At 38.2% G+C, this 25923-nt stretch overlaps 1 protein-coding gene across 4 annotated transcripts in view; it reads right to left on the bottom strand.

Annotated features, from left to right (window-relative positions):
- LOC136878888 (gastrula zinc finger protein XlCGF26.1) overlaps nt 1-25631 on the bottom strand; it is a 222971-nt gene extending 197340 nt beyond the window's left edge. The window contains exons 1-2 of one of the 4 annotated variants that reach the window (XM_067152466.2): nt 25100-25631; nt 1919-2059 (exon numbers count right to left, since the gene is read on the bottom strand). In XM_067152466.2, coding sequence (XP_067008567.2) covers nt 1919-2027 — 109 coding nt within the window. In that variant the 5' untranslated portion in view covers nt 2028-2059; nt 25100-25631. Of the gene's footprint in view, nt 1-1918; nt 2060-7516; nt 7874-23783; nt 23981-25099 lie in introns of those variants that run through there. The other 3 variants (XM_068228849.1, XM_068228850.1, XM_067152467.2) reach the window with 3 other exon arrangements.
- Between the last annotated feature and the right edge of the window lie 292 nt (nt 25632-25923).

Here is a 25923-nt window from a genome sequence, read left to right as displayed (position 1 = left end):
GAACACGGAAGAAAGGGTATAGACCGATTTACAGTGGAAGACGGGATGGAATAAACGCAGCAATGATCACGAGTAAGGATATCCTGGAATATGTAGACGAGGTGAAGATGATGAATGACAGGATGATCATAGCAAGGATAAAGTTACAGAAAGGAACATGAGATCTGTTCCAAGAATATGCTCCACAAACTGGAAATAAAGAGAACACAGGAAAAATTCCTGGAAGTAGTGGAGAAATACATAGAGGACAAGAAAGTAATGATAATGGGAGATCTGAACGCACAAGTGGGAAGAGATGAGAGATTCTGGGGCCATATGGTTTTGGCAACAAGAATGAAGAAGGGGATATGTTAATGGACTAATGCCAGAGGAACCAATTAATATTAGGAAACACATGGTTCAGGAAGAAAAACAGCCAGAAGATTACCAGGTATGGATGGGGAGACAGAAGAATGAAAACGTTCATTGCTTACATATTAATGGAAAAATTACATCAGAAAGATCTGATGGATGTCACAGCTATGTTTGAGGAAGCCTTTGGGAGTGACCACAGAGCAATGATAGCAAAGCTGAAAGTAGGCAAGGTCACAAAAATACCAGAAAAAAAGAGTAAGACAGATTAGGGTCTGGATATTGAAGGAAAAGGAGCTTCAGGAAGAGTTTAAGAAAGAATTACAAAAACTGATATAAGACATATATTAGCCAAGTTGAACAGGAATGGAATAGTTTTAGGGGAGCATTTGTAAGGTGTGGAGAGAGAATATGTCGCAGAACATCAGGAAAGGTAAGAGAAAGAGAGACAGCATGATGGAATGATACAGTGAAAGATGAAGTAGACAAAATGAAAAAACGGGCAGGAGCGGAAAAAACACGAGACGAAGAGAGTAGAGCGACATAAATAGAAGAAAAGACATGAAAAATGAATATGATAAAATCTCAATTTATCTTCTTCAGGGCTTTAACAATATCAGACAGGTAAAACATTAACAGCAAAACTGAACTATTTTAGTGTTATTATCACGAACAAGACATAAGAGTATTTTGAACTAGTGTTTTACTGCTCGTTCATAATCATGTAACTCCGGGGCTTATCACTCGGTTCCTGTGGAGTACCATACAAGTTTGTAGCATCATGCGGAATGGTGTGCTCATACGCGATTCCACGCTAATCCATACACCGCTCACACACAACACTACGCAATAGTGAAGCTAAACATTTAAATTGACAATAATAACTAGCATATATCTATGTTATGTTAGCCAGGCAGTCTGTAAAAATGGCAGGGTAATGCACCCATTACGAAGGTCCTAGGTAGAACACTGTACATACATATTCATTACAGACTGTTATGCTTTTCAGCATTTAGTCTGCAAGCCCCTGTAAATTTACTAAACCATGCCACATTCCCCTATTTGTAACAAGCTTTGGGGCCTTGTTTCGTTCCATACCTCTTAAATTTAAATCATTACAAATAGAGTTTAACCGACGTCACCTTGGTCTCCCTCTACTTCTCTTACCCTCCATGAGACGGGTCTTCGCTGACCAACCTCCAAAATGAAATAACACGCATAATTTCGTGAAATCATAATATTGATGAAATTTTTTTTCTATTTTGCTTTACGTCGCACCAACACAGATAGGTCTTATGGCGACGATGGGATAGGAAAGGCCTAGGAAGTGGAAGGAAGCGGCCATGGCCTTAATTAAGGTACAGCCCCGGCATTTGCCTGGTGCGAAAATGAGAAACCACGGAAAACCATCTTCAGGGCTGCCGACAGTGGGGCTCGAACCCACTATCTCCTGATTACTGGATACTGGCCGCACTTAAGCAACTGCGGCTATAGAGCTCGGTATGAAATATTTTAATATTAACAATGTATGTTTTACAAGGCTTCACAATAGAAAAAATTTAATTACCTGTAACTTGACCATCATCTAGGAGTAGCAATGGAATGTCATCTGATGCATGGTGGATTAGTACATGAGTTCCATTAGGCAATCTGTATGTCAGCGTTGTATCTGCCATGGCCAATCACACCTCCTGCAGTGAATTAACAGCTAAAAGAGAGGAAAGAAATACAATATGACAGAAAGTTTTGTAGAAATATAATTATCCCCAAAAAAATAATTATCCCAAATATGTAGACATGAAATTCTCTCATGTCAAGTAAAATATACACTTCCAGAAAAAAACATGCAACATCCTCAAGGACTGTTCAGTGGCACCAGGGTATAATATGTGCATACTAAGGAGTTGTGTTAGTGATTCATTTATCATGGGCATCAGTGAGCAGATGGTGCTCAGGAGGCCTGTCCGTGCGCACTCTGTTTTGACCCTGTAAGTAGTAACTGCATGAGGTTAGAGGTGAAAGTGATTGCAACATTAATTCTAGGGTACAACCATGCCTCACTGACGAGTAAGTGCTCCTGCTGATCAACTGCAGCTATTTGAACGGGGTAGGCCTGCGGAAAGCTGGATGGACATATCAACTGATTGCAGCAAATGTTGGGCACAATGTATTGGTGGTGTGTCACTGCTTTCAGCAATGGTCTGTGGAACATTCCCACACAAGTAGCCCAGGCTCCGGACATTCATGTAGTACAGACACACATCAGGATCGACACATTGTGCAAGCAGCGGTGGCCGACCGAACATCATCCAGGAACGAAATCCAGCCACATATTGCACCTGCTGTGTCCCCAAGGACCATTGGGAACAGTCTGCTTGCAGCAGGATTACGATCACATGAGCTTCTGGCCAGACTACCACTGACACTGCCAAGCACAGCTACTCTGGTGTCCTGAAAGTCTACTGGAGAGTGGAATGGCACTCTATTGTCTTCAGTGACAAGAGTAGGTTCTGTCTGTATGCAAGTGATGGACGTACACATGTAAGGCATAGACCTGGTTAGTGACCAATTCCAGAGTGCATTCGCTCACGACACCCAAGTCCCACCCCAGGCTTCATGGTGTGGGGAGGCCAACAGTTACAACTTGCAGTCACAGTTGGTGTTTCTGGAGGGTAATGTAACCAGTGCCTGCTACATTGCACAGGTTGTCATCCCCATGCTACTGCCATTTCTTCGACAGGAAGGTGATGTGCTTTTTCAGCAGGACAATGCATGTCCACATACAGCTGCTGCGATGCAACGTGCTCTATGTGGTGTACAACAGCTATCCTGGTCACCAGATCTCTCCTCAATTGAACACGTATGGGACATGATGAAGCCAGAACTTACGTGTTCTCCAGAGCCTGCAAGAACCGTTGCCGAACTGCATCAAAAGGTGCAAGATGCCTGGAACAATGTCGCAGGATGCCATTCGGCACCATTATGATCGTTTGCATGCGTGAATATAGGGGGTTACACTGTGTATTGATGCAACTGTTTGGGCACCCTTTACTTTGTGGTCTGAATTTGTAATCATATACTCCTGCAATGATGAACTACCCGTCACATCACTTGTGAATAAAGTGATCTTGTCCTTGAGGATGTTGCATGTCTTTTTTCTGGCAAGGAATATGGTACATTCAAACACTTCATTATATCTACAATACATATAATAAAAACAGTAGTGGCATTAATTCTTGACACTTGATTGAAATTTTCATTCATTTTAACATCACGAGATGTACATAAGTTATGGTATACTATGCTAAATCAATATATTACGCTTTTAATTTATGTTTATGTTATATATAATAAGCATCATTTTTAGAAAACGGGATGTTATATTTCTATTGAAAATAGATAAAATACACTTAACCAAATTTGGTTAAGGTATCAGTCAAAAAACTGATACTTGGAACTCATAAAACAAATAAAGAAAACCCAAAAAATAATGAGGAGGGTTAAATGCTAATAAAAAATTATAGGTATACAGCAAAACCTCATTTATCTGGCCCTCGTTTATCCAGATTATCCTGATCAGACTTGTAGATTTTTTTAAAAACTGAATGTTCACATTAGATATGAAATTTAACTATGATAACAGGAACATAACTATAAGTACGCCAAATATTCGCTTTTCAGTTGGATTCAATGTACGGATCCTGCGTAAATTGTACAATTAATTATGGTACTGTAATACGCAGGCTTACTGTAAAATACTACCTGTTGAGTTTAAGAAAGATTTAGTAGTTTGTCACACGGTGCTGATGCAGTATGCCTCACCAGTTATAAATAGCACCGGGGGAGAGCGTTGACCTTGATCCCTACGCGTCAGAATACCTCCCTCTTATCTCCCCAGTTTTCCTACAATTTTCAAATTGCACGGGTCATTAAGTTTATCGTGTGTGTTTCAACCGGATTGTTTTTGTTTCTTATCGAAGTGTTTGGGAGCGTAATTCAGTGTACTGTACAAGTTTAAAATGACATCGAAGCGAAAGAAGGTTGTGCTTACAATGGATAAAAAGTTGGATGCTATTAATCGAATTGATAAAGGAGAAACACTCAGAAAATACCTAGTGAATTGGGAGTTGGGACTTCAACAGTGTCCGACTGGAAGAAGCAAAGAAAATATATTGAAGATTTTTGTTGTAAAATAATATGTAAAAACAGCTTGGAAGGCAGAGGAACGAAGAAAAAAGCAAAGAATAAAACATTAGATGATGCACTATTCACGTGGTACAGTATTCAGCGAGAATGTGGTTTGCCTATATCTGGGCCGGTCTTGGCCCAGAAAGCTTTGAGCTTTAACAAAATGTTACCGAATCCTGGCCTAAATTTCACTGCTAGCCAGGGGTGGATAGAGCGTTGGAAAAACTTACTGTCAACTTACTGTGACTGGAGAGAGCTTGTCTAGTGATGTTGCTGGTGCTGAAAAATTTAAAACGCACTTCGAACAATTTGTTTCATCTGAGGAATTGACACCCGATCAAATTTATAATGTTGACGAAACTGGGCTTTTTTACTGGATGCTTCCGAGCAAAACGTTAGCATCAAAGCTTGAAGATTCGGCTAAGGGGTATAAGAAAAGCAAAGATAGGATAACTGCTATGGCTTGCAGCAATGCATCAGGGAATCCTAAGCATCCCGTTGTTGTTGTTGTTGTTGTAGGGAAATCAAAGAATCCCCGAGTGCTAAAAAATGTGAACCACAATTCAATGCCAGTGGTTTATCGATCACAAAAAAGTGTGTGGATGGACAGTTTTGTTTAAGAACTAGTTTTTTTTGATAACTTAGTTCCTGAAGTTCGAAAATTCCTAAAAGAAAATAGTTTACCAGAAAAAGCAATTTTACTGATCGACAATGCTCCATCTCACCTGGGAGAAGAACAACTTGTGAGTGGAGGAATTAAAGTGAAATTTCTTCCACAAACGTAACCCCACTGCTGCAGCCTATGGACCAGGGAGTCCTTGAAAACATCAAAAGACTTTACGAAAAGAACTGATTGGTAAAATAATAAGAGGAAGGGGAAATGAGTATGGTTGATTTGTTGAAATCAACCAACATCAAATATGTTATTTATATGGTTGTTGACGCTTGGGATTGCATTACAAAACACTCTTTGAAAAAGTCATGGAAAAAACTGTGGCCTGCTATTTGTGTTACAAATGAAATGGCAAGTGATGATTTGGTGCAAGTGGCTGCAGACGACCTTCTGCAAATGTTAGGAACAATAAGTGGGTGCTCAGATGTTGATAAGGAAGACGTCAGTGAGTGGCTGAAAGACAACAATGAAGGCAGCTACGGCACCATGGCGGAAGAAGAAATTGTAGCAGCATGCACATCTACAGCCGACAGTGAGAGAGAAGATGACATGGACGAGGAGGGACCGATCACACCGCAACAGAGGACGACACATGCCGATGATGCGCACCAGCTGACAAACATGATGACGTACTTGGAGCGTCAGCCCGACACCACTCCAGCTAAACTATTAGTAATAAAGCGTTTGCGTGACCGTGCTTCGTTCAAATGCCACATGTTTAAAACAGAAGACTGTGATCAATTCATTGTTAAGAAATTATGTGATTTTATGTACAGTAGGGTAATTGAGATTTTTATATTTTTTAATGTCTTGTAAACAATACTATGTACAGTACATAATTTTATTACAAGATGGACTAGTTTTTATCATCATAAATGGCAAGTCTGCTTATTTAAGGATTTAAGAATTTTGTTTTGCTTATTACCTGTATAACCCGGATTAGAATGTTTATATTGTTCTCCCACCTATTCAATACAATACAATCTTAAAAGTTAGGACTTTGTCCTTATCAAAATATTAGCATAAAATTAATACATTAGATGGTACATGTTTCGCCAATCAATCGTAGGCATCATCAGCCATATTTACCTTATGAATAGATCAGGTACCTGATCGGGAATGACTTATGAATACTGTTAAAAACTATATCTTTCTTTTTGGTCACATTATGAGGACACCAGAAACCAGATTACCAAGAAAAATTACACAGAAACTCTGGAATCTGAAGCAACAAGTAGAATGGATTAAGGAAATGAGAGAGGATTTCCAAAACAAAACAGAAAATTTAAAAAACTGTAAAACATAAAACTAAGTTTTAAACCAAAAATAAACAAACGACATACAATGACGGTTTCACCTACATCATCAGTTCAATCGTCGGTTTTACCGTAACACTACTTAAATTATCCTCATTACATACAATTAGATCACTTAACAAATCTTTCCTTATATCTAAATTTAAATTACACTTAATTTATGTTCTACGAATAAGTTGTCACTTAAAACATTTGAATTATTGCTACTTTGGTCACAATCGTGTTCACTTACAACTATAGGCTGGTCGACATCAACTGACTTATCTACCTTACACGTGAACTCACCATTTCTGGACTGTCTCAGAGACCTATTTATACAGCCCGTTGCACATTTAAATTACTTGGTTCGGTTACGACTTGTTGGTTACATACCTCAGTCGGCCTTCCCTGTTGTCTATTACCTCTAGTTTCATTATTATTATTATTATTATTATTATTATTATTATTATTATTATTATTATGACCTGTACTCTCCCGTCTCCCAGTTTCAGGTTGATTTACATGTTCACGCCTCTCAGTTCCGAAATGTTCCGAATCATTTTGATAATTTCTCTTCCTGTGGAAATTACTATTAGGTCTCTCCTGATATTCTCTTCTGTAATTACGATTACGCATAGGCCTGTGCTGATTATTAGATTGATTACCCCTTCCTTCTACATTCCTATTTTGTGCCCTACTATTACTCAGGCTACCACCCAAAGCATCAAAACTTTCCAACAAGATTTCCATTTCCTTAATTGTCTCCACTCTTTACATACAAAGTGCTTCTCTTATTCTACTGGGATAGTGCTTTGCCATAAGTCTAACTATATCAGCCTCAGGTAAAATACATTCTAAATTTCTCCACACATTCTAACACCCTCGTTAGAATTATACCTGCCAAACATTACTCTATCTCTCTCTCTCTACTCTGAACACCTTCACTCCAAAATTTAGCAATTAATTTCTCCTTAAATACTGTTAGACTAGACATTGAGTTTTTATATACCTGAAACCAAGGCTTAGTCTCTCCTACGAAAGCATTAGATAACATCTCCAAAACAGTTTCCCAGCTAATGACATTGTCTCTTAACTGAACAGCAAATTTCTTCTCTTCTACTCTCATAAATTCCATCCGGTTTAATTCTTTCCCAGAAAACTTAGGTATATCATGATCCCTAGTGATTAAATCATTCGTTACAATTATCTCAAGTACATTTCTACTATCACGCCCTTCTTGCTGGAGTACCCCCTGGCAACTCAGAAACTTTTCTTCTGCTGTTTCCTCAGCCTTTTCTTGAATTTTTCTTAATTCCTCCTGCAACTTTTCTTCTGATTCTCTCACCTTCTTTGATAATGATTTTTGTTCACTCCCTAGTTCACCTACTTCTCCTAGTTTTCTTTCCACATGTTCCACCCTACTAATACATTTTCTAGTTTCTTGCTCCACTGTATTGGTTATCTTTTCAAACCTTTCTTCCACTAACTCATTCCCTTATTAGACTCAATTTTGGCACCTGTCCTATGACCTTGTTTGATGAATGTCTCACTAATTTGCTCTATTTCTCTATGGAGATTGATCCGACCTAATTCCATCTCAGCTCTGATATCACTTATCTGTAACACCTTATGATCTATCTTATCATTAACATCATCAATCTTATTAATACTATTTATGACATTACTGTGAGCTTCAATTGTCTCACTCATAATATTATTCGGAGATTCAATTTTCTCACTAATGATATTATTCTGCTCATTAATTTTGGACATCAGCAAATTGAATAAACCTAGGTCCATCCCCCCTTTGCTTTGATCTTGCGTGACAGTGTTTTCCTCACTTTCTACTATTTTCTGGCTTTCAGCAAGTCCCACCTTAGTCACCAACTCCCTTTTCATGTTATCACCTTGGGTTTCCTTGGACACAATAACATCAGCCTCATCACCTGACTGCATATTGCTATCCTTTTCCATCTTCGGTTTCCTACTAATTTTTTTGCGATCTCAAAGCTATTTCCTCTTGCACTTCCTCTGACATTACCCTAAAATACAAAATTCAACAAAATGACCTTCCTAACATTACTCGGTTAACACGTGCGTACTCATTAAAAGACTGATCCATGTATATTGCCATGCAGAACATCTTTTTCTGAACCTTACGAGCTCTACATTGTGGCGACACGTTAACTACTCCTACCACTTCTATTACTTTCCTTCACACAATATACTTTAAATTGGTTGAGCGCCAGTTGCTGTAATAAGCAAAAAAATTCTGAGAGCATGCCCCTTATCTCAATTATTTTCAAGGCGTGAGGTGATAAACTCACACATCTGGCAATATACAGGAATATGAATCAGGACAATTGTAGATTACGGTTACATTTCCACAATTGAGGACTGTACTTGGAAATAGAATCACTTATTATTATTATTAAAAGAAAACTGAATTTATGACTATACTTTACATCACAATGAACTAGCATTGCTGTACTTTAATTGAACACTAAAAAAATACCCTATGAGAATTGTTACATAAAAAATGATCTAAATTTAAAAAACCGTCGGCATCATTTTTCAAAATCATTTTTCAACATTTTAACCTATAATTTATAAGATTAGAATGACTCCATATGTATTATTTTTAAGATTGATATAGGCTGATAATGCCCGTAAGGAGGGTGAAACATGTACCATTGACTTTTATGTATTATGTATAAAATTTTGACCATATGAAATAGTGGATCATATTGTATTGTATTGTATTGAACAGGTGGACTTATAATATTGTAATAATATTTGAGACATATGTCTGATGCTGTCTGCACACACCACTACTGAACTTGAAATTCCTGGGAAAACCGTCGGATTGAAGTCAGAGGTCGTCTGCTGTTATCTTTATCTTCTTACTAGCTGATGTACCCATGCTTCGCTACGGGATTCTCAGAAAGACTGACTTGGTGGTTTTCCTAACTGAATTCAAAATAGGTCATTACAAAAACGTCAGTAGGAATGTAGCGATTGAAAGCAATGTTATCATATAAAATACTCGATCAAATGAAAAACCGCACACTTTCTCACTTTCAACGAACAGCACTACGGTGCCGATCTAAGAGTCCAAAGTTCCCGAGCTGGAATAACCAGGTTGCAGACTGCCGTGAACACTCCTCTGTCATTATTCCGTTAAATATGCACACTACTCATTCCAATCAGTGCCTCAGAGTAGGGATTGAACAGCTCGAATACTATGATGAACCAGTGTGTTACGTACCAGATATATCAGAAAATGTATGAACCAGAGGAATGGCATGCTAAAGAAGAAAGTTATCTTACTCCCCAGCTACTTCCCGCCAATATACAGGCAGGCTGTTAAAGTCGGTACGACCAGGCGAGTTGCCCGTGTGGTTAGGGGCGCGCTGTGAGCTTGCATCCGGGAGATAGTGGATTCGAACCCCACTCCCGGCAACCCTGAAGATGGTATTCCGTGGTTTCCCATTTTCTCACCAGTCACACCAGGCTGTACCTTAAAGCCAAGGCAGCTTTCTTCACACCACTATTCATTTCCTATCCCATCGTCGCCATAAGACCTACCTGTGTCGGTGTGACGTCAAGCAAATTGAAAAAGCAAATTTTAAAAAAACCTTGGTACGCTGCAGTAAGCCTATCTATCGCGGATGAGAGGAAACAGAAGAAAAAAGCACGTCACAACAAACAATGGTCAATGTAATGTTATTGTTGATAAAGTTTATGAGGTTTCTATATTGCAGGCCTTCACATTAGTTTTCTTTCGACTCTGTGATATTAGGGTGTCTTACAAAATTATTTATATCGTAGACTGTAGTTCCTTATTCTCAGACTTTACATACCAATTTTCACTAAATTCTGTTTACCCATTTTCTCGTGACTCGGCGCTGATATGGACTTAGTAACAAAAATCCAAATTCATGAATATCTCTGATTATATGCGGTACGGTAACAATGTATAAGACATAAGTGATCGGAAATTTAATAACTTCTTACATAACTACTACTAACTTACAACATAACTGAAGTTATGTTTGTTATGTAGTATTTATTGATACGACCACTAATATACTAACTTATTTGAGAATTACATTTCAGGCCTTCCCCTAAACTACCATTTCGATCAACGTGAATAAAATAATTTTTAGCCTAGATTGCAGTGGTTCATCACCCGACATTACGTACCGATTTTCATTAAATTCTCTTCAGCTGTTTTATATTGGTGCGTATACATACATACAGACAGACAGACAGACTGAAATTACGGAAAAGTAAAAAATGCATTTCCTTGTTACTGTGGACATGACAGATACAGAAATATCATTCATTTCAAATTCTGAGCAGTGCACAGGCAAAACACTTATTTTATATATAGATTACCATTTCAGGCCTTCTCCTAAACTACCATTTCACTCAGTGTGAATAACATTATTGATAGCCTAGATTATGGCGACCTATTCCCCGACTGTGCATACCAATTTTCGTGAAGATACGACCACTAATAAAATAAATATTTGACAATTAAATTTCAGGCCTTCCCCTAAACTACCATTTTTCTCAGCGTGCATAGCCTATATTGTAGAGAATTATTTCCCATCTTTGTCTAGCGATTTTCATTAAGACACGACCACTAATAACATAAATATTTGAGAAGTAAATTTCAGGCCTTCCCCTAAACTACCATTTCACTCAGCGTGATTAAAATAATTTATAGCCTAGATTGTAGCGGTTCATCACCCGACTTTACATTCCGATTTTCATTAAATTCTCTTCAGCCGTTTCCTAGTGATGCGTGTACATACATACATACACACAGACAGACAGAGACCGAAATTACGGAAAAGTAAAAAATGCATTTCCTTGTTACTGTGGACATGACAGATACAGAAATATCATTCATTTCAAATTCTGAGCAATGCACAGGCAAAACACTTATTTTATATATAGATTACATTTCAGGCCTTCTCCTAAACTACCATTTCACTCAGTGTGAATAACATTATTGATAGCCTAGATTATGGCGACCTATTCCCCGACTGTGCATACCAATTTTCGTGAAGATACGACCACTAATAAAATAAATATTTGACAATTAAATTTCAGGCCTTCCCCTAAACTACCATTTTTCTCAGCGTGCATAGCCTATATTGTAGAGAATTATTTCCCATCTTTGTCTAGCGATTTTCATTAAGACACGACCACTAATAACATAAATATTTGAGAAGTAAATTTCAGGCCTTCCCCTAAACTACCATTTCACTCAGCGTGATTAAAATAATTTATAGCCTAGATTGTAGCGGTTCATCACCCGACTTTACATTCCGATTTTCATTAAATTCTCTTCAGCCGTTTTCTCGTGATGCGTGTACATACATACATACATACAGACAGACAGACAGACAGAAATTACAGAACAGTAAAAAAATTATTTTCTTGTTACTGTGGACATGACCGATACAGAAATACCATTCTTTTCAAATTCTGAGCAATGTACAGACAAAACTCTTATTTTATATATATAGATGTAACCTGGAGTTGACCTACATTCCCTGTTCGAGTGTAGTAAGCTCCAATGAGGTTATGTCCACTTCATATTTATTGTTTGAAATTGGAAAACTTTACTGGAAGAACCCGTAATATTCAGCATACTATCTAATTTAACACGTCCTGATAGCTAATACAGAGACTCTTGAAATAAATACAACAGTTCTATGCAATGTTAGATGTATCTATGTTAGATTCAATTCTCGAACAAAGTTCAGGAATTGCATAGTAGAATTCAATAAAGAATTCGAAGTACCATGACGACTGTTAACTGCATATATTGGTTAAATTCGATATAAATGTATTTCCTATACCTCTGCAGATCACGGCACTAAATCTCTGGTGAATCTACTGAAATAAACTTACATTGCAAAGTTCTATCTTGCAATTAGATGCTGCTGCTTCACTATCAGATCACTACAAGTCTCTACTCAGATCAGACCACCACTCTCACACCTCTTCAGCGATTCTTAGACCACCTCTTAGCTCTGACCACCACTCTTAGACGGCACAACTATCCTTACATCAGCTTATAAAAACTCATGATGACCACTCGGATCCCTTCCACACCGTTACATGGTAGCTAGCGAATACAGACACCTGATCGAAACCACTTGGCCACGCACTATACAAAAGTAGTTATGTGTCTTAATAGCTTCCCCACGTGTACAAACAATGACTACATAGATGTATCAGTGGAAAATTTACTTGCCTAATACACCCTCGGTTGCAAAATAACATGCCAGCTCACCTGCCCACAGTTACAAGTCACAGCATGACCACTTCAAATCAACATATCTCACTTATTTATGTACAGAATAATTACAAACAAAATTCCCTTATCCTATGATTAAATAATAACATAATATGGGTGATACCTAATTATATTACAGTCTAAATGATGAAAATCAGAACATAACATCTAATGAATTGGGTCATTTCATGATAATAATAATAATAATAATAATAAATGCTGAATGAAATCTATAACCTTGTGGTACGGTTACAGTCTATTTTCGATTTTCTACAACGCACATTCCAAAACTAATGTAAAACATTCTTTTACAAAGTAAATTTTTATTCTACATCTTTCTTTCTAACAGCATATTCCTACATCCAGAGAGAGACAATTTCAATCTTACCCCAGCTCGAAATGAGTGCTTGTCATATGCCTGCACAGTAAAATGGTAGGTCTTGTCTGGCAAGTCTATGTTAAGAAAGAAACCATATTTTCCAGTGTCACCTTATTAAATGTAATAAGAACTTTCCAGCCTGTCAGACACACAACAATTTCAAATGCAAATTAAAACACTATAAGCATACCTGTAAAAAATTGCATATTATATACAAAGAATGACATGTTTTGTTCTACAAGAACATCCTCAGATTCTATCAAATCACTTAAATTAATGGCTGATATCAGTTAACTCCATATCATTGACCAGTTTACACTACGTAAACTATACTGTACATATATGCACATAATTCAAGTGATTTGATAGAATCTGAGGATGTTCTTGTAGAATGAAACATGTCATTCTTTGTATATAATATGCAATTTTTTACAGGTATGCTTATAGTGTTTTAATTTGCACTTGAAATTGTTGTGTGTCTTACAGTCTGAAAGTTTTTATTACATTTGGCAAGTCTATGCCACTGTGTAGTAGCTATTAGTCTTCAAACCTCTTTCTGTGAAAAATTAAAAAAGTTTACCAAAGAGATGGTAATCAGAGGATACTAAACCAGGGCTGAAAACTGGTACTGCAATGTTGTCTACTCCAGTTTTCGCAGTGTGTCCATGGCTTTATAACTGACGTAGTTGAGTGTTGTCCTGCAACCGCAACATATCCTACTGATGCTGATGGGGTTGAAGACTTTAAGTTGAGCTCAAAAGTTTCTTAAGAGTTGCCATATATGCGTGGTGGTTTCTGCAGCCATAATGTACATGAGCAGACGTCCCTCTAAATCCCAGAAAATGGTACACAATCACTCTTTCTGCTTAAGGTGCCACTCCATATCTGCCTCTTCATCTCCAGTTTAAAATGGTGCAGCCATGTTTCATCTCCCATCAAAATTGTCATAACTGTGTATTATGTGTCTGACATGAGAATAATATTCTTCAGCCAGGCTGAGTGGCTCAGACAGTTGAGGCGCTGGCCCTCTGATCCCAACTTGGCAGGTTCGATCCTGGCTTAGTCCAGGGGTATTTGAAGGTGCTCAAATACATCAGCCTCGTGTCGGTAGATTTAATGTAACGTAAAAGAACTCCTGCGGGACTAAATTCCGGCACCTCGGTGTTTCCGAAAACCATAAAAGTAGTTAGTGGGACATAGTATTATTAATAATAATATTCTTGAAAAGAAGTCATCCCCATTACTCTTACAGCATCAAGAGTTCACTGCACACATTCTTGTCTTTTTGTGGACAGTTCTCAAACACTATCAGAACCCACCCAGGAAAACTTTTCATAGCCCCACTTGTTTTAGTGTTCTGCACAAATTTGCTTCCTCAAGTAACAGTTGGTGTGACATTTCACTCACAGTTATGTTTGTTGTACAAAAACCTGTTGTTAAGGCACACTACACTGTCACATCTTTGTACCATCTGCAGCCTGCTCCAGCAAGGAGAATCTTGAATTTCGACATGTTTATTGTTGCCCAATATTCCTTATGCTCAGCGACTTACTGTGCCAACATAATCATCTCCATACACATTTCAACCTCTTGTGAATGTTTCTCTGCCTCGAACTCATAATACAGTAACTCTATAGCAAGCACTTTGCTTTTGATGGAAATCAAGTGCAGCTGCCATCCTGAACTAGTCTAGAGGTGGTTCTTTGGCTTTGTAAAATAAAAAGTATAAGGTTCTTTAATTTTGAAGTTTATTTAATTAATATTTGTGAAATTATCAACTGGATTGATAGAAGGCAGTTAGGACTTAGGCAAGGTTAATCCAGTGAGGATCAACTTGCCAGATTCCAGCAAGATAAAACTTATATTATAAATTCAGGAGGTCAAATGGACTGTATCACTGTTGACCTATCCAAGGCACTTCATAGGGTAGTACATAGGAGACTACTGACAAGAATGACTGCCACTAGACTAGACAAATATGCAACCGAATGGGTGGCTAAATTTCTTGAAAACAAAGTTCACAGAATTAGAGTAGGTGAAGCATTATCAAATTCTGTAATGATTAAGAGGGGAGTTCCGCAAGGCAGTATTACTAGACTTGAGTGTTTTCTAATAATAGCCCATTCCGTCCAGGCCCACACGATTGTTTCGGGTTCGATTTAAAATTATTTGCTCGTGAACCAAGTCTTTTCATCACTTCTAACCGGACTGCAACATTTGTGTGGGTCTCACAACATGCTTTTCAACTTTTTTTTTCTCTCCATGCAGTGCCAAGAGAGCAGCAGAAGTTGTTATTAAAATAGATACCACCATAAGCTCAATATGCCTGAAAAGTATTATTAGCTTTTTCCTTGCATTATTAATGTATTTTAATCATTACCGGACTTTCATAGTGTTGGACTGTGTTTATTTTCTCATTAAAAGAATATATATGTCTTGATCTTGTGTATTATAGTTGTGAGAAATCTATATCAAGTTTACGTGTTGGTAACTAGTGTTCACGAGTATTATTCTTTGGAGTAACCGAATCATTTTTTTCCTCAAATTTTTTTTGTATTGGTAACTACGTGGACTGTAGACCTTGAATGACAATCGTAACAGTAAAACGTGTGCGAAGAAGCTGCGGTGTTCCCGTAATTTTTAGCCTGGAACTAATATTACATTGTAAAAATTAATAGAAATCAACAGGTTATGGGCCCAGAACGACACAGTGCAATACAAAGAATATAAGATGAAATGGATTAACAAAAATTAAAGAACGAAGTGAATTGTGGCAATAATAACAGAAAAATGACGGTATTGTGGACCAGGGAAGAAACACTAAATACTATGGTCATCTGACAAGAAGTCGCGAGCAAGCAGGGTAAGGAGTGGGGAGGGTAAGCATGGCTGCTGTGCATGCACCAATCTCAAGTCCTTACAATAACCATTGGTTCCGTCTGCGGTGATTCTTGTGACCTGATGTCGCCGTCAAGTTTCAAATTGGTACTGCAATTGTGCTTTAGTTACACATTTACTGTTAGTAATGCATAACTAACAGTTTAATAATGAAGACTCATCTCTTTCAGAGAGCTCGCACTGATTATCATGACTAATGTTTGTAGCTTAGTGAAATATCTGGTACTCGTGCCGTACCTACAAGCTGCCACGACTTATCGTGAGACACAGATAGTAGGAATATGGCTAAGCTTACAGCGGAGAACTATTTGTCATGGGCATTAAAGGTGAAACAAGAATTGTTGTTGAAAGATGTGTGGGAATCAAGGTTATGGAGAATGCACCAGGCTGTCAACTGCCTCAGACAGAAACAAGACAAGCGCAAAACAATGTGATCACGTTAGCTATTATTTTCAAGTACATGGGAGAAAATTTTGAAAGTGACATTGCAGATATAGAATCAGCAAAAAAGGCTTGAGAAAAACTATGAGTTGTGCAATGATGGAAGGTTAGAGAATGGTGCTATGACCTTGAAACAGCTAACTCAGCTTGTTAAGCCCAAGGACATAAATGTACAAGAATACTTTGCAAAAATAAATCACCTGTGGAAGAGAACGAGTAAAGATGGATACGAGTTCACAGATCAAACAAGTTGCAGGAATGATAATCTGAAAACTTACAGAGGAATATTAAGTTTTTATACCTTCTTTGAAAGCTGACATGGTGAAACTGACAATTTCAAAGGTGAAGGCAAAATTACTTACTGCGGAGAGCAGAAAGAAACTTCAGGAAAATGGAATAAAGGCTCATGACACTGGAAAACATGAGGAGAAAGCTCAAGCCAAGGCTGCACAACAGAAGCAATATATCAAGAAAGAAGATGTGGGGCAAAGAAAACAGGACAGTTGCAACAATAATTGTGGTACACAGGGACATCAATCCAAATACTGTCACAGTACCCATAAGTGCTTCAAATGTGATAAGTTGAGACATTATTTGAAAGTATGCCAAGCACTAAACAGTGACGAATAAGAGTAAATTAGTGAATGCCAGTGGAAAGCGGTGAGCTCGGAAATGATATATGCAGTAGATTAAGCAATGAGTATGAAAGTTTCTATAGGAACTGAGAAAATTAAAGATTGTCTGTCCAATGCATGTGCATCCCATCATTGTGTGTCCAACAGAGGAGATGTTTATAGACATGTCAAGATATGTGACTGGGAATGTGGAAATAGGAGACAACAGTAAGCTGGATATTAGAGGTATAGGTAAGATGAAAGTAAAAAATGTCAGCAGGATGGATAATTACATTTACACATGTGTTGTACGTGCCAAACTTGGGTGTGAATTTAATATCTGTTGGCAAGTTAACCAGCAAAGGTTTTAAAGTAGGATCTGCAGGTGACAAAACAGTGGTTGTGGATAAGAATAGAGATGAAACATTGTTTACTGCAAACAGGAGGAATTATGTATATGTAGTACAGACAGAGGGAAGAAATTATATTGCAGCTGTGACTGAGTGTGACCCAATGATATAACAAGAATGTAATAATGATGTAGCATTTAAATGTGTTGGTAGGTTAGGTTATGGCAAGAGAGTTATGTACATTCTAGAGCTCTGTGTAAGCTGCCCATGTTGAAACTGAAAAGAAGTAATGATATTAATACTTGTTCTGTATGCATTCAGTAACAAAGGAGTACCTAAGTTTTGTAAACGTAAGGGAGAAAAACCATGTGATGTTGTGCACACTGACCTAGTTGGAAAAATGAGTCCATCACTTGGCAAAAACTCAATATGTTGTAACCATGATTGATGAATACTCCACATACAATGTGGCTGTGTGTGTGAAAAATAAGGACGAAGTGTTGGAGGTGTTTCATAGGTATCAGACAAGGGTTGGTATAGGGATTAAAGTAAAACAATCCGACAATGGCACAGAGTACACTTGTAGCAGGTTTCAGGCGGAATTGCAAAAATTGGGAAATGGATTAGCGGAGAGACAGAACAGAACGATGTTTGATACTGTTCGATGTCTATTGATCCAGCCTGAGTTACTAAAAGAATTTTGGGGAGAAGTGGTAATGACTGCAGTTTATTTAAGAAATAGGTGCCCATCCTCAGATACCTTATGAACTGTGGTTGAACAGGAAGATGGATGATGAAGGAACAGGTACCAGTAGATTGGAAGTATTTGGATGTCAGGCGTGGGCTGTGAGGGTAGACAGCAGGAAGTTAGATCCCAGAGCAGAGTCATGCGTTATAGTAGGATATGAGATAGGTACAGTAAAATCTGCGTTGGACACCTCTCACTGGCAGATGATGTTCTTAGGTCCATAATTAAATCCCATGTTGTGTATGAGTAATTTACCTCTCTTACACAGACACCCTCTACTATGGACGCTGACACACCATAGCCACAAGGAACTCCAATTAAACCTCTCCTAACGGAACTCTTTTTTTTTTTTTTCAACAAATATTTGTGTCCAGTACAGTATTTGTGTACTCTTTGCACAGGCGGTACTACCAAAAATTGCAGATACTGTAACTTGTGATGCAGACTGTACACATTCTTGGAAGGCAACATTAAGCTATGCTGTCACTCCTGGAAGTTGTGTGATCTGACATGTATGACAGCACTGGAATTAGTACTTTCACTGTCAGGTTACTTTTAATTGGACTCTTAAGCTTTTGATGTGTTCAGTTTTACGTTAGTAAGTGGTGTATTTTAATATGGCTCCGAGGAAGTTTTTAATTCTAACGGAAAAAGTAGGCATAATAGACTATCAAACGTAAGAAGTGTGGAGTGCATAAACTGTCCGAAGTATTCAAAACTGAAAAGGCACGGGCAGCTGAAACTATGAAAAATCAAGAGGAACTAGAGAAGGAATGGCATTTAAATGGCAATGAACAGCGCATTAAACTGTTTCAAAGTGGTAGTGGAGCTCTCATCGATAAGGCAACACTAGAGTGGTTAGGTAAAATAAGAAGTCAGAATGTCCCTGTGCCAGGACCAACAATGCAAATGAAAGCATTAGAAATCATGGCAGAATTACCTATTGGAGATTTCAAAGCCTAGATTGACTGACTAGAAAAATTCAGATAGCGACATGGTATCCACTTCAGAGCAATTTGCAGAGAATCATCCAGTAGGCAGTAGGAGAAAGAGAATGAAGAGAGAAAAAGAAAATGAAATCGGTAAAACTATTCACCCGAAACCCCTATTACCCAGGCATCTCCCGCAAGTATGACATCATAGATGTGCTGGCGCATTCTGACCAGGTTCCCTACCACTCATGAGATTTACACCATAGAAATGTAACTCTGATTATTTAAATCAACAGGTCCCTTTTCATGAAGTATGTAGGAAATGCATTCAAGTGTCACATGAAAGATTTACTGAGGATGATTACCTAGTTGTATAGAAGAAGCAAAAGCCCTCATCGCTCAGGATCAATTAGATGATGCAGGACAATGTATCAGCCAGTTGATCAGCAAAGCATTCGTCACCAGAAGAAAGACACACACAAAAATAGTTTGATACAGAGTGCTACCTCACTCAGAAAGCAACACTGTGTGCATTGTATAGAGCAAAGTGTACAAATGATACAGGAGATATGGAAGAATACACGAGAAAATAATATAAAGTGTTACTTAAGAGTACAAGAACTGAACACATTGAAGCCGAAGCTAGGGAAACAGCAGAATTAGCAAGAACAGATCACTTTTTAGTTCTAAGAAGGAGACAAGCTCCCAAGGCGAGAGAGATAAAATAGAGACATGGGTGAATTATTTCTCTGGGATCCCCCACAAGAATGGAACAACAGACTATCCAATCACAGCTGCAAATAGCATCACTACAGTACCCATGCAAATTACCCCAGCAGAAATAAAAAAAACCAATATCACGACTGCTACGAAGGGTAAAGCAACAGGGCCTGACAAGATATTCATGGAACACGTAAGAGACACAAGACCTACTCCTCCCAATATGGACACAGTGTTCTCCCTAGAACATTTTTAATGGGCACTGCCCTGCCGTTTTTACAGACCACCCAGCTAACATAAACTAGATATGTGCAAATTACGTATTGAAACATATTCGAGTCATTAGGTGCTCTAAATTAAAACGTAACTACTGTAAAGCTGTTTATTTTAATGATAAATCTTAAATATCGTCAGCATAACTGTGTCTATTACATCAGATTTTAAATGTTTAGCTTGATGCAGTGTCATGCGCGAGTGGTGTTTGTATTAGCGTGGAATTATATGCGAGCCTTCGATTCCGCTTGACATTGCAAACCCATATGGCGCTGCACAGCAACCAAATGGTTCCTGGTGTTACATGATTATGAATGAACAGCAGGGTAGAACACTAGAAGTTTAAATGACTTATGTCTTGTTTGTGATAACACTAAAATAGTTCCATTTTGCTGTTAATGTTTACCCCTCTGATATTGTTAATGCCCTGAGGGGTGTAAATGAACATGTTATCATACTTATTTTTTACGTAGTATTCCCTGCCCGGCTACTGATTCCTGCAATCCGGCTGACGAAAATTTCTGGGGAGAACACTGGGAGAGATCTGTTCAATAAGTGTTTGATAACAGCAATAATCCCAGTCAGCTGGAGAATGGCCCAAACAACAATAATATGTAGCGTAAAGGGAAAGGTCACACGGAAGATCCAAATTCTTACAGAGGAATAGTTCTAGAGGTTCAAGCTTTTCTTTAAAATTTTAATGAAAAGACTAGCCAAGGAGGTGGACGTGTTCATACCAGATTGCCAATTCGGATTTTGAGAGGGAAAGAGCACATTACAAGCAGTGACACTACTGCAAGCAGAAGTGGAACAGGCCTTCAAGCACCAAAAAGGGAAATACCATGTGGTCTTCATATACTGTAGAAAGGCTTTTGACTTAATTAACCAGAATATCCTCATGCACAAACTAAAAGGGATACTGGGAGATTCTCACCTACTGGCAAGAATAGCTGAGGTAATTCTAGCATACAACCTCATAGTTATAAATGACGGTGTCGTCCTTTTTTTGAATTTTATTTCTATTGGCTTTACGTCGCACCGACACAGATATGTCTTATGGCGACGATGGGACAGGAAAGGGCTAGAACTGGGAAGGAAGAGGCCGTGGCCTTAATTAAGGTACAGCCCCAGCATTTGCCTGGTGTGAAAATGGGAAACCACAGAAAACCATTTTCAGGGCTACTGACAGTGGGGTTCGAATCTATCTCCCGAATCCTGGATACTGGCCGCACTTAAGCGAATGCAGCTATCGAGCTCAGTGGTGTTGTCCTCTCAGAGAAGGTCAGACAAATGGCATACTTCAAGGCGACCCCACGAGTCCCCTACTATTTAACATCTTAACAGCTGACATTATGAACGCAGTTCGAGACTACCCCAGGGTGAAACTAATTATGTACGCAGATGACATGGCACTAGGATCACACTGCAAGATGTGCTTCAGAAGCTTGAATTATGGGCCAGCAAAAACAGCTTACAGATCAATAAAGTGAAAACAGTGCACATAATCTTCACAAAAGGTGGTAAACTAGCATTTGATGACCATCTAATCTTGCAAGGAGATGCGCTAATGATTGTGAACAAATTCAGATACTTAGGAGTGTACCTGCAAACGACCTTGTCTTCCTACAGGTTACACATTCAAGAGAGTATCAGTGGCCACGGAAGCCATTCATAAAATTAAAAATACGGTATCACCACAGTCTAATATATACAGTCGCGAAGCTCTGATGATATTTTCTGTCCGAGGCGACTACAGCACTCCAAGCAGCGAGGTAGAGGCAACTTGCTAGCAGACAACAGGGAACAAATTACCACTACAGTCTAAAATGGTCATAACTTCTGAACCATTCATGCAAATAATGTCCCGACAAGGTTATTGTCATCCTTATGAAATAGTGGAGGAGGTCAAACAATTTATTTCGATGAGGAGTTCGAGGATAATATCGAAATATTTATTTAATCTTAGTAATTTTTCTTTACCGTGGACAATAACATAAAATCGCTTCTAGAGGGCAACCGGTTCGAAATAGGTATATACCATTGCGGACTTTTTTGTAGAGGTTTCTATGCTCTACAATTTGTACGCTTACACTTGGGGTCTATCGCTGACGGTTCACGTAGCGTAAGCCAAGAAAGCAAGTGATGGACCAACCGACATCGAACCTGCCAAGTTGGGCGAAGAAGGCCAGCGCTCTACCATGGTCGGTCACTTGCTTTCTTGGCTTACGCTGCCTGAACCATCAACGATAGACCCCAAATGTAAGCGTATGAATTGTAGAGTATAAAAACCTCTACAAAAATGTCCGCGATGGTATATACCTATTTCAAACCGGTCACCCTCCAGAAGCAATTTTATGTTATAGTCCGCGGCAGAAAAACATAACTCCTTAAGATGAAATAAATATTTCAATATTATCCTCGAACTCCTCATCGAAATAAATTGTTTGACCTCCCCCGCTCTTTCATAAGGATTACAATAACCTTGTCAGGACATTATTTGCATGAATAGTTCAGAAGTTATGACCATTTTAGACTGTAGTGGTCATTCGTTCTCTGTTGTCTGCTAGCAAGTTGCCTCTACCTCACCGCCAGTGTGTCGCTCCATCTGTCAAGTGGATGAACCTTCCTCGTATTAGAGCTTCGCGACTGTATATATTAGACTGTGGTATCACCAAACTTTCTTTGCCTACTGCACACATTATTTATGGCGGTCATGATACCAACAGTCCCATATGGAATAGAACTAATACAGGAGCAGTTAACGAACAGCAACCTCACACGATTAGAAAGTGTGAAAGCAAAATACCTGAAAAGAACTCTAGGAATTGGGATACATGCACTCTCAAGGACTGTATATGTATCAGCAAGGGAAAGCTTTTTCATAGAAGACCTCAGACTGCAATTCATGCTACCATCTAAGTTACTGGTCCTTACCAAGCTCATCTCGAATTATGGCAGAGGAAGAGGAATGACATCAATCCCCAGTTCTATGGCAAGAGTGCAATAATAGATCAGCAATAGACAAAGACAGAGCAGGACCAAAGACATGTAATAACTAGCTCATGGCTTTCATCACAAAATCTGCCAAACACAAAAGTTTCATCAGCCTAATGAAGACTGTATATGTTCACTGTGCAACGGGAAGTGTGACCGCTATCAATAACGTGTGCAAAAAAGAAAGACATCAGAGACTATAGTGAAAACTAGTACAACTCAGTTTCATGTATTGTGTAGGTTAACTAAAGCTCTTTTGAGTGCCTCTTTATTTTTTATTATCATTACCTAGTTGTACTGCCTCTTAAAACAAAAGTCACCACCACCACATAGTGAGATTTACATTCACCACCCAGGACAGAACATATTACTTTACACTAGCTAAACTTTCTTAACCCCAAGTGTCATAACTTACATATCAATTAATCACCTCAATTTAAAAATGATCCGCTTGTTTCATAGATTAGATAAGGATGAATAAATTTCATACTATAACTACCTGCAATGAGTTGCTCACTAAATGAAATATTATTTTGCAAGAATAACTACCGTAAGTTAACATAAGAAAATTTATAAATTTTAAGAGGATAGAACAAGTTATAGCTTACTTTCTTCTGCAATTTCTTTATTTTATCATATGGCTTTTAGTACCAGGAGTGCACGAAGACATGTTTGGCTCTCCCGGTGCGGGTCTATTTGACGTTACATCAAGACCAACGCATCTGGATGTAGGATGATGATAGGCGTATTAACAAGGTAGGGAGAGAGCGAAACCTGGTGTTGGCACGTAGCCTACTCACTGTTGAATAACACTCAAGGGGTCTGCTCAAAACTTTAGTCTCCATCTGAAGGACAAATCGCCATCAACATCATCATATAACAATGCAGAGATGTTTGGAATTTAATCCATGCGTTTGGCATGCAATTTAGTGATTAGAAATTGTATACAACCACCTCCCCTACATTCTGCTGGCCAACATTCTGATGGTGAAAATGTTTTCGACCAATGGGACTCAAACCTACTAACCATATAGACTTCACAAAGCCTTAACAATCATGGCCACCAGGTGGGTCTTCTGAAATTCTAAAATCATTCAATATGACACATGACTAATCGTGATTCATCTTTATCCAAAAAATAAAAAATAAAAATTGGAGGTTCCCATATCACAACGCTAATTTAAATTCAGCAGAAGAAAACGTTTATTGGTTAATGGAGCTAAGAAATGACATGGTCAAACCAACCACGTAACAGTAATTATTTTCAGCCAAAAGATATCAAGATAAACAAAATTGTAGTACCCAGTGTCCTTCATCAAGCACGATTTCCTATAATATGCCTATATTTTAAAAATATCAACAGGTACACAAAGACCCAGAATGAAGCTGCAGAGCATTTGTACTTTTGTGCGAACACAAATGTGCACAGGAAAAGTACAGGGAATACATCAGATGTTTTTGTTAACACTGAGCTTTGCAAAATCACAAATAGATTTTTATCACTGCTTACACACTTCAATATGATAACTTTCCCACAATTGCTCAGAGTTTGCATACATATATAGCCACTGGGGTGCGGTACCGTACCTTATTTGTGCACAGACGTTGGTAAAAGCCATGTACAGACATTCTTGTCATCATGTGACAAATGTAAAATCGGACACATGCTGTACTATCAAGATTAACACGATTACAGTACCCAGTGTCTTTCATGAAGCACAATTCAGTTTAGGATAAGATATAGGATACTATCAAAAGTAAAAATGCACTGCAATTCATTCTGGGCCTTCGTGTACCTGTTGAAATTTTTAAAATTAGAAACTTAATATGGAATGCAGTAATCAATATGAAAAGTGCCCCATAGGATAAGAAAAATGAAGATAAGTTTAATTAAGGAAAACATATCTTAGAGGTCATTCATTACCTGTCCATCAGCAGTGTGCAGGTGTGTCTACAGGTATACATGGACATCCAAATTTTACTCAAGTATCGTGGATGTTAGTATCATTTGGAAGTGGGCGAATAAAACTATTTCCATAGACCTACTAGTGAGATTCCGATAAAATTAATAAAATGAACTCATTAAAACGTTAAATGCACAATGTGAGCGAAATATTATCCTAATTAAGCGCCAACACATTAAAACAGATTCAGAGAAGAGAGTATTAAACACACTAACGATGTGTTTCAGGTCTCAACATCCACAGTTCCTCTACTCATGCACCATTAGTATCAGCACAGCCATTTAAAAAAAAAAAAAAAAAAAACGTAAACTACCCTTCCTTAGCAATTCGCAAAGGATAGCGGTTTATCAAGCATGCCACAACACCCAGTCGAACTAACATGACTTTTTAAGATATTTCAAATTTGTTTTCGATTATGATAATAATGTTCAACGTCCGCATCCCGCAAACCAACATGCCACTGCTCTGCACAAACCATATCCACCCTTCACGTCATAGCAACGTCCGGCACAGCCAACATACATTGTACTGTCAATCCCACTATGAAGAAAGACAATTCCGAAACAAAAATATTTCTCCCTAAGATCATATGATTCATGAAAATTCCTCACTAGTACTCCATCGTTTGCTAATAATATATCATATAAATATTTACAGTTAGAATATGTTGTTTTAAAATATGATGCATATTATAAATTATATTTTTGAAGTATACTGTTGGATACCAGATATGTAGGGTGGACAAAAGACATTCGCTAAGCATGCATGTATTTGGCAGTTTCAA

This window comes from Anabrus simplex, chromosome 8, assembly GCF_040414725.1.
Source record: "Anabrus simplex isolate iqAnaSimp1 chromosome 8, ASM4041472v1, whole genome shotgun sequence".
Taxonomy (NCBI): Eukaryota; Metazoa; Arthropoda; class Insecta; order Orthoptera; family Tettigoniidae; genus Anabrus; species Anabrus simplex.
This window is presented reverse-complemented; position numbering and strand designations above follow the sequence as displayed.